This window comes from Peromyscus eremicus, chromosome 8b, assembly GCF_949786415.1.
Source record: "Peromyscus eremicus chromosome 8b, PerEre_H2_v1, whole genome shotgun sequence".
In the NCBI taxonomy this organism is placed as follows: Eukaryota; Metazoa; Chordata; class Mammalia; order Rodentia; family Cricetidae; genus Peromyscus; species Peromyscus eremicus.
The window spans coordinates 10,767,524-10,780,271 of NC_081424.1; the positions used below are offsets into that span (position 1 = coordinate 10,767,524).

The 12,748-nt window shown below is 49.1% G+C and overlaps 1 protein-coding gene across 1 annotated transcript in view; it reads left to right on the forward strand.

Moving 5' to 3' along the window:
• Positions 1–12,748, forward strand: part of Armc2 (armadillo repeat containing 2) — a 106,448-nt gene that overhangs the window by 55,790 nt on the left and 37,910 nt on the right. Inside the window, exon 11 of the mRNA XM_059272486.1 lies at positions 11,587–11,732. Coding sequence (XP_059128469.1) covers positions 11,587–11,732 — 146 coding nt within the window. The remainder of the gene's footprint in view (positions 1–11,586; positions 11,733–12,748) is intronic.

Sequence of the window (12,748 nt, forward strand, 5' to 3'; positions counted from 1 at the left end):
TAAGAAGCAGCTCAAAGACTGGCACCCTGGGACTTCACAAAGCACCCTCAGTCCGTCTGCCGGGGAGGAGGTTTCCCACACACCCAGGCCTTCATCTCCATCACCACCACTTCAGCATCTTACCTGTATCTGTGCCTCTTAACGGGGGGTTACTGTGTCTGAGCCGTCACCATACCAAGCTGTGGGTACCACGGACACACTCTCCACCCCTGCCCACCAGCTGTGGGTACCACGGACACATTCCCCACCCCTGCCCACTGGCTGTGGGTACCACGGACACGCTCTCCACCCCCTGCCCGCCAGCTGTGGGTACCACGGACACGCTCTCCACCCCCTGCCCGCCAGCTGTGGGTACCACAGACACACTCCCCACCCCCTGCCCGCTAGCTGTGGGTACCACAGATATATTCCCCACCCCCTGCCAGCTGGCTGTGGGGTACCATGGACACACTCCCCACCCCTGCCCGCCGGCTGTGGGTACCACGGACACGTTCTCCACCCCTGCCCGCCGGCTGTGGGTACCACAGATATATTCCCAACCCCTGCCCGCTGGCTGTGGGTACCACGGACACATCCTCCACCCCTGCCTGCTGGCTGTGGGTACCACGGACATGCTCTCCACGCCTGCCCTGTGCTTTGGTGTCGATGATTAGTGCCCTGAAGTACATTCACCTCTCTGTCACCCAGGCTCTGGCCTCCACTGTTCCTTCTGCCCCAAGGTCACTTACTCTCCACAGTCCCAACACGGGAGACACACTGCGCCCCATGAATCTCACCTCCCAGGACTCCCCCACAGAATCTTACCACCCCCACTCCCCTCTACTCTAGACAGTATTCTCTAAGTACCTAGCTTATTTCCAATTTGAATGTTTAGCATCCTTTTCTCTTGACTCCAGTTTCCCAAACCCTCCACACACCTCGGGTCCAGCAGCAGGTGATTCCTTAGGGAAACAGGAGGACTTTAGGCCTGTGCCAGAGCCTGCAGTGTGTACATCCGATAAAAAGGCCCCAGAGAGGGCGTCAACGCTCCTCAGGCGCTCTGGTCCAATGGTGCCTGCTGGTGTCATGCCCCCCCCCCCCCCCCCACCCCCCCGTGTTTTCTGGCTTAACATATCAGAGCCTCAAGTGATATATTTTTTTTTCAATAGAACAAAGTTGTTTTTCAAAAGGCCTTGTACTGGAGTTAGCTAGTTCTGAAGTTTGATGTGAATGGTCTGCTCCTTGCCTGAAGCCAAGGAATATTCAATTCGCAAGTGTCTGCGGGGTGGCTGTTCCATGCCATGTCCTATGACTGGTCATAGGACATCCACCAGCAGGGATGACTCTTCATTAATCCCTATGACCAGAGAAGAGTCACCCATAATGTATATATTTCCACACGGCCAGGGTTCCATTTGTGCTGTGTATCAGACAGACACACGTCATATAATTTTGGCATTTTGACAATATGAGGGCTTCACCTGTGCTCTGAAGATGGAAGTTGGTAGAATCACAGTAAAGCTGTAAACTGTTAAAGTCCAGAGTACACAGAGAAAGGAACGTAGGCTAGCTGGATGGCCAGGTCCCTTAAAGCCTGTAGTAAATTACCTGCCCCAAGGGAGCAGCAGAGAGAGGGATTAGCCAGTGTTGATCAACAGGAGGGTATCATGAGGTACTGGGCTTCATCTTTATCTCTAAAGGACAGTCTTTGGGAAAGCGTAGCCTTAGAACTGAGGGAAGCCCCGGAGTTGCCTTGGTCAGAAACACTGACCTGTAGCCGAGTGTGGTGAGGCTGGTGTGTCCCTAATCTCAACCCGTGGGAGGCTGAGACAGGAGAAATGTGAATTTGAAAGCTGAAAAGAAATAAATAAAACTTATATATTTAACTAAATGTAAATTCACAAAATGTTGCAAAAATTGTAAAGCAAGGACCCAAGTACCCACCATGAGGTCCCCAAGTACCATGAGGTCCCAAGTACCCACCATGAGGTCCCAAGTACCATGAGGTCCCAAGTACCCACCATGAGGACCCAAGTACCCCACCATGAGGTCCCAAGTACCCCACCATGAGGTCCCAAGTACCCACCATGAGGGTCCCAAGTACCCACCCATCCAGCCAGTGGTGACATCTTATCAAAACCAGAATCTATGAGTGCACAGTACACTTGACTACAGCTTTACATCTACATATTTTGCTTGACACAATGTTCCTAAGGTTAATGACACTTTGGGAGGATCATAATCCAGAGGATTGGCTACTATGCTTGCTAATTTTTTTGATGATATGCAAATTGTAATGACTTATTCATTGAATTGGAACAGCTGTTTTTCATTTATGGACTTCTCTTCCTGTAAAGGAATACCTTATCCCCCAGAGGCACTTGGCCCCTTACTACTCTCTTGACATGAGAAAACAGACATTTAGAGTCCAGACCCACCCTCCTATCTCCTCTGCCCTTTCTTGGGAAGCAGCTTCCCAGTGGTAACTCATGCTTGCTTCTGACTCTCCAAGGACAGCAGGCCGGAAGATGTGGGCCCAATCTTGTAAAGCCTTGGTTTCTGAACTAGGGAAGGGTGGGGCCCATTACCATGGTTGGAGGATGAATTTTACAGCTGAGTCCTCAAATGCCATTTACCTACCCAGTCACAGGGCTCTGTCTGTCCCTATATCAGAATTTTCCCAGCGGCCTGCCCTGAGAAAGATCCCTTCCCGGGGTCCTGGGGAAGACACTATGTCTAGCATGGGGTTATCTGAGGGAAAAGAATCTATGTACACCATGCTCTTTTGTCCGCATACTTTATTTTTCTAACACAAAATTCTATCTACACAGCTTCAGTTCTGTCCTGACACTCAGCTCCTCTCTGCCCCCTTCTTTTTCTGTCCTCTGATAGTTTTAGTAAGCTCCTATGCTTTCAATCTCTTCTTCATCCTCCATTCCTCCGTCTTTCATCTTTCCTTCCTCTCCTACTCCCCAGACCTGATTCAAATCCTTATTCTCTACAAAAGATCTGCCCTGTTCCTTTTTCTCTGGCCAGGAATCCCACTCCAGTCTTTACGGCACCTGGTTATGCAAAAAGCCCTATTGTCCTATGCTACTAGGCCTGAGGGAAAGGGAAGGTCTGAGCTTCATTTGCACAAGAAATAAAGCTATGCATCTACAGTCTGCCTGTCTCCTAGGCCCTGCAAGGGGTGTTAGGTAGTATATCAGAAGTAGGTCTGAGAAACTTAAAACTGTTTGCCATATGGCTTAGTAGTATATGAATGCACAAGAATTTAGTAGCAGAAGACAGCTGAATAACACCAAATATTTCTTGATAAATGGCTTCCCTCTTGAAGAACTCCTTGGTCGATCAAGGTATAGCTTATTGTATACAGCTGGGCTCTGCTATGGATATCTGTATGCTGTGAATGTGTTGCTCTGATTGGTTAATAAATAAAGTGCTGATTGGCCAGTAGTTAGGCAGGAAGTATAGGCGGGATAAGCAGAGAGGAGAATTCTGGGAGGAAGAAGGCTGAGTCAGTAGACACTGCCAGCCGCTGCTGCCATGAGAAGCAAGATGAAAGGTACCAGTAAGCCACAAGCCACGTGGCAACTTATAGGTTAATAGAAATGGGTTAATTTAAGATATAAGAACTAGCCGGGCGGTGGTGGCGCACGCCTTTAATCCCAGCACTCGGGAGGCAGAGCCAGGCGGATCTCTGTGAGTTCGAGGCCAGCCTGGACTACCAAGTGAGTTCCAGGAAAGGCGCAAAGCTACACAGAGAAACCCTGTCTCGAAAAACCAAAAAAAAAAAAAAAAAAAAAAAAAAAAGATATAAGAACTAGATAGCAAGAAGCCTGAGCCATTAGACCAAACAGTTTACATAATATAAGCCTCTATGTGTTTATTTGGGTCTAAGTGGCTGCGGGTCTGAGCAGGACTGGAGGAAACTCCAGCTACAGGACTCCTACTTCATATTCTTGTGGCCCATGACATCCCTAGAGTTTCAGAAAATACTATGTTGTAACGGCAGCTTACTTTTACAAGAGGAAGGAACCAGGACTGGCCTGGACTGAGCCACCAATCAGGAAGGAGGAGTAGAGCACAGCATGGCCAGGAGGAGTATGCTGAAGCTCTTTCCTTGGCAGCCAGGAAGATCCAGGGTGGGGAAATATGGATGCACACTCACTGTGCACAGAGACCCATTTGTTGCCATTACATTATCATGTCTGCTCAGCCCTGCCTCTTCCCTGTGAATATATTCACTGTGGTGATGAAGAACTGTTACTAACTTTTAGCACAGAATTGTGAAATATAGAGTTATCATTTCATTGCTTAGTAGTTTTTAGCTTTTGAGACAGGATTTCTGGACAACCTGGAACTTTAGAAGTTCCCACCTCTGCCTCCCAGTTGCTATAATTACAACTGTACACCATGCCCATGATTTTGTTTGTCTTCAAGACAGGGTTTCTCTGTGTAGCTCTGGCTGTCCCATAGAACTAGTTCCATAGACCAGGCTGCCTCCCAAGTACTGGGATTAAAGGTGTGCGCCACCACCACCCAGCACCATGCCCATTCTTTCTCAGTAGTTATTAATATCTCTTCTCCAGACCCCATTTTCTCATTTTGACGCATCAACATTCTATGTAATTTATACAACTTCCAAATTCCCTCCTGTCTTAATGACATATGATTATTAAAATTACAAGGATCAGTCATGTATTCTCTTTCCCAAGGTAAAAAGACCTCCAGGTAGTAAAGAGATACCCAATAAAGGACATAGGCACATATTAGAGCCTTGAAATAGGAAGGACATTGTGGGTAGGGAAGACTGGGGTACTTCCTACTGGAGTCAAAGACCCGTGGTAGGAGATGGGTAGGCAGGCCTCAGCAGGCTTGTGAATGAGCAACTTTCCTATGCATATGCCTTCCTGGACTCCCATGAGATTCTTGGAAAAGTTTGGCTCTAACAGTTTCATGTGTACAGTGACACTGTGTGTTGGTATCTTGTATTTCCGCCAGACTGTATTCACCATATGTGAGACAACGGAAACCTCGTGGGTTACCACAGAGGCTTGGATTCAGACATGTATGTGGTCTCAGTTGGGCAAAAAGTCCAAAGACTCAGAGTGCTTTCGTTAATAGGGGGAGGTGGGTTTAGCTGAGGTTAGAAAACCAGCCTTGGTTTTTTCAATCATGAGGCCCCATTTGTGGTCTCTGGGGATGGTGTTTATCCTTTCACAGCGTCAGGGGGAAGTGAACCGCTTGGCAATTGGCAGTTGAAGTAAAACTTGAGGGACGTGGGGTGTGGATATTCCAGACAACTGAGAGATAAAATAAATGTGTTTAGAGACAAATGCCAAATAGAGTGGGAGAAGCACTGGACAGGGAGCCAGAGGTCCAGGACTCCAGGCTACCGGGACGCTTGTAGACTTCCTGTACCCCAGTTTCCTCGTCTGAGAAACGCACACCAATTTTTCCTGCCTGCACTAACATTGTTTCAAGCAGCAAATGGGATGATGCACACAAGCCACTTTGCCAGCCCCGGAGTAGCTTGCCAGGTCATTTGTATAACACCTTTAGCAATACCAAAGAGTGAAATGGAATCTTGATGCTGGCTGTGTTTGGAGAAGCATGGTAGTTTCCAGGCTGCTTGATCATAGCGTGCCCAAATGTTTCTTTGAAAGATTCTTTTTAGATTGAGAAAATGAGTCTCCTGTGGCAGTGTCCTAACTAAGGGTGAAGTCTTTTGTGTTCACCAGCTTGCTTAGCCTTGGGTGCTAAGGGAGAGAGTTCTGAGACGGCATGTTAGAGTCTTTCAGATCTGTGGCACCCTATATACCTGAGTGGTAGCTGTGGTAATATTTTATTTGGTTGAGGATTTCCCAGAGGTAAGACGTGGCTGGCTTGCTCTCTGATCTCTCAGTTAAGCTTTATTGGGGTGCACAATAAAATATCAACACAGGTAGCTGCTGCTTTTAAACTCCCAGAGAAGAGGAAAAAAGCATGTCACTGACTCTGGAAGGAGACAGTTGGGGTACTGGGGAGGGATGGGACTCATGCCCACCGAGTACCCCTCTCCTTTTTTGCTCCCCACTGTAGCAGTGAAAGGCAGCAAGGGGGCCCAGCGGCTGGGCCTATGCTATGGCCGGAGCCAGGGCTCTTGGAGTCTAAGACAAAGTCCTCTAGTTTTCTGAGGCCTTTTCAGTTCATTACTGGTCAAAATTACAATTTAAAATCGATAATTACATACCAATAGTCAATTTAGAAAAAAAATGTATACTAAGTTTTAGGGGTTCTGGTTATAGTGTATTTAAAAGGCTATTCGAGCCTGTATAAGTTTCCTAATCTCTATTCTCTGTTGTTTTCTCCATTAAAATGGGTTCGCCAGGGTTGAGGGTTTAGATTCACAGTAGAGTGCTTACCTAGCAAGTACAAGGCCTTCAGTTCAGACCCCAGCACCAAAATGTAAAATAAAATAAGAATGGTCTCCCGATATTGATTGCACCATGAGACTTCAAGACTCAGCGAGCTCAGTGTGAGACACTGGGGGGGGGGGGGGGGGGGGCTCCTGGGGTGTGCTGCCTGGCTGAGGGCCGTGCATGGGGAAGTAGCCGAGATGGAAAGTTCCTCCCTTGATGAACAGCACACGTTTAGGGTCCCTTTGTTCCACTCACCATCTAACAAGAGCGCGCGCACTGAGCCCTGCTCAGCCTCTGTCTCCTTTCCCTGTCCACAGCCAGCTCTTCCTGCCTCTGCCTGCCTCGCCTGCTGCAGAGAGAAGAATTGCAGCTCCTGGTTTCTTCTTGTCTCCTGGTGCAATGGCAGTTGGGAGTTGGGAGCGGATGGCTCGGGAAGCCCTTTAGAAGCTTGCCTCTTTAGACCTCTGCTTTCTTCAAAGAAAGGATTTGAGAGGCTTAAGAGCACAGGAAATAACAATATCTAAGGAGATTCGGGAACTGGTGCAGAGAGTAGAGGGGGGCAAACCTATCTCTGAGTGAAGCGTGGCCTCCCATCAGCTCCAGCCCGCAGACAGGGTGGATGGGCTGCTGCTCTGAGTGGGAGATAACCGCCCACAGAGCACAGGCCTGGAGCCACCCTGGCTCAGCTCAACGCCTTGCTACTCCACTGTGAGTTTTTATTGATTTAAAATTTTCACTTTCGTGAACGGAGCTCAAGAGTTGGAGGGAAGTTCAGAACTAGGTTCGGAACTCGCCCTTCTGGTCACCGTAGCCCCTCCCCCAGCCTCCCCCTTGAACCTCTCCTTCCCGGAAGTCTCTTACATGGGAAGCTCCGCCTCCCCACTTCTTCCTTCTGTGTCTTTTCCCTCTGGGTGTCATTCACCCAGTTGCCAGCAATTCAACACTGAAAAGCTTGAAGAAATGGATTATGGGATTGGAGAGCTGTCTGAGAAGTTAAAAGCACTTGCTGCGCTTGTAGGAGAAGATCCAGGTTCACTACTCAGCACCCGTGTGATGGCTCACAATAGTCTGTAACTCTGATTCCAGGGAAGCTAACACCCTCTTCTGGCCTCTCGGGACACCAGGAACTTACATGGTGCACATGCATACATGCACACAAACATATTAAAATAAATAAACCCCTAGGAAGGAAGGAAGGAAGGAAGGAAGGAAGGAAGGAAGGAAGGAAGGAGGGAGGGAGGGAGGGAGGGAGGGAGGGAGGGAGGGAGGGAGGGAGGAAGGGAGGGAGGAAGGAATAGTACACCAGAGGGACTCTCCACGAGAGAGGAGGTGCATGAAAGCAGTGATTTTGTGTGTGTGTGTGTGTGTGTGTGTGTGTGTGTTATACATGTTCTATAAAAATAATGTAATTATATCTAATAAATAATGTTTATATACACATATATGTATATATATAATGGCTGCAGAGGGAGAGGCTTGGGCAAGGTAGTCTTGACACAGAAAGAGGCACTGACTAGTCACTATACCATCTGTGCAAAGAAGTGGACCTCGCTGGGCCCTGCAGGTGAGCAAGAGGCTGAGGGCTAGTTGAGGAAGACACGCTGAGTGGTGGAAGTATGTTGAAAGGCAGGAGTCAGGAAGGGATAATCATGGTGGATGGAGGGGAGGGGAAGAGGCAGGTACAGAAGGTGAATTTGGAGGCATGGACTGGGGGACCGAGGGCCTGGAGGATGTGGATGTTGTCCCTTGGCTTTGGGAGGTCAAGGAAGGGTAGGTTTTGAAAGCCCCTCATCACAGCGAGTGGCCTTGGGGAGAGCCAGACAGAGAGATGGCAGATGGGGTCTACTCAGGGGGCTATGGAGATGGTGAGAGATGAAGTTGTGGGAGAGATGGTGGCTGTCAGCAGGCACAGAGGAGAGGAACTCTCTTTCGTATATGTTCATGCCAGCCTTGGACCTGGGGACTCAGTGTCAAAAAGACAAACACGTCGTCACATGCCGTCCCTGAAGCTTCCGGCCCAGAGTAGACAGCCAGCCAGAGGAGAGTGCAGAATTCTTGTAGGGTCTGTGGCAGGAAGTGGCATTTGAGTGATCAGGAACAACCAGATCATGAGGTCATGGTCAGGCCACTGAGTCTTATCGTGAGACAAATGGACACAGCACCAGGGCTTCAGGTGACACAGAGCAGGGGGGACTTCATAAGCCTGGGCACCCAGACTGATGGCATCATCTGCTGAGGTGTTACCAGACAGTTTGCACACAGGGGTGTGAGTTTAATGCATTTTTTTTTCCTGCCAGCACCACTATGGACAGATGCGGAAATGCTCAAGAGATCATATATATTACCCCTCTAACTACATGTACGCCACACAATGCAGCAATATGACTGTATTAATGTGTGTGCCTCCACTCCTGCTTTGGGCCTTTTTGGGGGGGTAGAGGACAGGATCTCACCCCAGGCTGGTTCCAGTTTATTATGCAGCCAAGCTTGGTGTCACTCACAATCCTCCTGTCTCAGCCTTTGGAGTTCTGGGATTGCAGGTGTGAGGCATTATGCCCAGCCACTGGGTCTTTTACAAAAATAATGTGTTTGGAGCAGAAGAATTGTAAAACTTGAACATTTTCTAATGAGAGGAGAAAATGGTGTGGTGGAGGGATAAAGTAGGGTTTAAATTAGGAGCAAGAGTTCCCAGGGACGCTGTGACCCCTTTCGAGCCGAAAGCTGAGGAGGTTAGTGAGGGAGCATGGTGACTGTGCCCCATACGCTACATCCACGGTTTTTCAGCCATGGCGGACAGAGAGAAGAAATTGTCTTCATAGCATGGTTGGCATGCATGTTCCTGGCTCCCATGGGCTCCGCCTGCCCTGGGGAAAGACAGGAGTCACTCAGGCATTGGTTCTCCAGTTTCCTGGGGGGGAGCGGGTGAGCCAGCCTTTAAACCAGTGGTTCTCAACTCTTGGGTCGCGACCCCTAGAATGACCCTTTCACAGGGGTGGCCTAAGACCATCAGAAAACAGATATGTGTACAGTATGCCTGTGTGCCAGAAGAGGGCACCAGATCTCACTATTGATGGTTGTGAGCCATCATGTGGTTGCTGGGAATTGAACTCAGGACCTCTGGAAGAGCAGCCAGTGCTCTTAACCTCTGAGCCATCTCTCCAGCCCCCAGAAAACAAATATTTACATTATGATTTGTAACAGTAGCAAAATTGCGATTATGAAGTAGTAATAAAAATAATTTTATGGTTGGGGGTCACCACAACATGAGGAGCTGTATTAAAGGGTCTCAGCGTTAGGAAGGTTGAGAACCACTTTTAGACTCATGAATCAGTAGTGCCCAGGTGCCTGGCTATTTCTGCTTGTGTACAGACTGTCCCCATCCCCACCCCCACCATCTCCCCCCCACCCCCACCATCCCCATCCCCCACCCCCACCATCCCCACCTCCCACCCCCACCATCCCATTGGAGGTGTGTGGTCGACTGGAATGTGCGAGGAGTTTATATCCCTGCTGATTCATGATGTTGAAGCTTTCAAGGAGGACCTTAGTTCAACACGATCAGTTGTATTTTGATCAGCTATGTTTCAGTTCATTGATACAAAGGACAAACTAATCAAGGGTGCCTGTCATCTCACTAAATTTTTTGTTGATTATTTGGTTTGGTTTTTTTGTTGTTGTTGTGTTTTTGTTTTTGTTTCGAGGCAGAGTCTCCTAGCCCAGGCTGGCCTCAGATTCTCTCTGTAGTCGAGGCTGACCTTGAGCCCCTGATCCTCCTGTTTCCACACCCCAAACACTGAGAATCCAGGTGCACTGGGTTTACGTGGATTGCTTTTGAAAAGTGTACCATGCCAACAACAATGCCTTCCTTTTGCACAGAGCTTCACAGGATACACAAATCATTCCTACATCTTCTACAATCCGTACACCCCACCACCCAGAAAGTGACCGGAGAAGCCCACTTTGCTTCCCACAGATGATGATATAGAGGGTTGAGGAGTGAGTGACGGTCCTAATCCTACCACAGTGGCTCTCAGGCCCATGCTCGCTCCTCTGCACCTCTGGGAGAAGCTGTCAATAAAGGGGCAGCGCCACCCTGTGCGGTGGACACACACACACACACACACACACACACACACACACATACACACACACACGCACACACGCACACACGCACACTCACACTAAATAAATAAACAAGCAAATAAATAAATAAAAATTTTAAAAGAATTTGGAGTGGGAAGGTTCTAATATGCAATACTCGGGCCTATGACAGGGTCAAAGACAAGATGATGATTGTTTAATTCTGAGAGTTTTGCAAACTATTTCCTTAAAAATATTAATATTCCAAGTGAGTTCCAGGACAGCAAGGGCTAATCAGAGAAACCCTGTCTTTGAAAAACCAAATATATATATATATATATATATATATATATATATATATATATATATATATATATATATATATATACACACACACACATAAATATTCCATCTACATATTTGTTTGAGACAGGATCCCTCTTGTAGCCCAGGCTGGCCTTGAACTTGTAACCCTGTGTCTCACCTCCCTTGTGCTGAGACTACAGTCATATGACACCACACCCAGCAGTCTTCCATTCTCCACAACTAAGCTGACTTGGGCTTCTTTGTTCCCATCTCACACTGCTTGTGTACGGACTGTCCCCACCCTCCCCCAACCATCTCCACCCCCCACCATCCCCATCCCCACCCCCCACCATCCCCATCCTCCACCCCCATCATCCCCACCCCCACCCCCACCCTCCCCCACCCTCCCCCACCCTCCCCACCCTCCCCCACCCTCCCCACCCACCCCCACCCACCCCCACCCTCCCCACCCCTCACCATCCCCACCCCCACCCCCACCCTCCCCCACCCTCCCCCACCCTCCCCCACCCTCCCCACCCTCCCCCACCCTCCCCACCCACCTCCACCCTCCCCACCCACCCCCACCATCCCCACCCCCCACCATCCCCACCCTCCCCCAGCATCCCCATCCCCACCCCCCACCATCCCCATCCCCCACCCCCACCATCCCCCACCATCCCCACCCCCCACCATCCCCATCCCCACCCCCCACCACCCCCACCCCCACCCCAGGGGCACCTGGGGGAGGCGTGGCTTTCCTAGTGGCATGGCCCTGTTTCTAAGCTTTAATAAAATGACACAAGGCACATTTCCCTAGACAACTGCTACACTGAGAAACTTGGCCGACTCACCGCTGACGAGAAGCAGGCTCCTGAAGGTCGGGGCCTTCCCCCCGCTCTGCACCGTGATGGAGCAGTACATGGACGACAAGGATGTCTGCACCAATGTCGCTAGAATATTTAGGTAGGTAGACTGAAAGTGGGGACTCCTCGTTAAAAGTGCTGCACTTGTCAGTTTTCATGATTAGAGTCACCAGGGAAGCGGAAACCTCAGTTGAGGAATGGCCTCCCTCAGATCGGCCTGTGGGACATTTTCTGGATTAATGTGGGGTGGCCCAGCCCACTGGGCAGGAGGGCCTCGGTTATAGAAAAGGTAGACGGAGCGAGCTAGGGGAGGCAAGCGCTAAACCGCATCCTCCGTGGTCTCTGCTCAGTTCCTGCCTCCATGGTCCTGCTTGAATGTCCACCCTGCCATCCCTTCCCTCACTGATGGGCTGTGACGGGGAGACATGAGCCAAACAAGTCTACCTCTCCCACCCCAAGCTGGTTTGAGTCAATGTTTTATCACAGCAAAGAGAAGCAGACTAGAGCCGATGCTAATGTACATTTTGAGTTCTCTCTAGTATTTGTGTGTATAACGAGAAAGGAACTTTTCCCCTCTGAGTTCCCCTGCAGACAACACTGTGAATGTAGATGACAACACCCGACTCAAGCTGGTCTCCTGTGTGAGTGTAATGCCACTCTGGGCTTGCTGGCAGGCACTTAGGAAGGCTGTGAACTAGCCAAATGTGTGTGTTACTTTGCTTGCCTGTCTTCTTCGCCCCTCGGAGATAAAGAACTATGTCCCACAAAACGTATCACAAGTTTTGGCGTACCGGAAATAACACTCAAGTGCTTTATCTCAAAAAGGAGATTGCTGATTCAAGTCTGGTCTGGTTTAATTTGTAATAACTTTCAAAAAAAAGCTGTTTTTGAAAGGTCTCTGATAGTTCAAGAGGGACATTGAGACAGATTGCTGGAGTATAGAGTTCATTAGAAGATATTAATGCTATGGAAAGACAGATAGACAGCATGGTGGGTGTAGTTGGAGGTTTTGGTTTTTTTTTACTCTTTGGGGACCCACCACCCAGATCCCAAAGAAATACACAGAGACTTATTCTTACTTATGAATTCCCAGCCTTAGCTTGGCTTGTTTCTAGT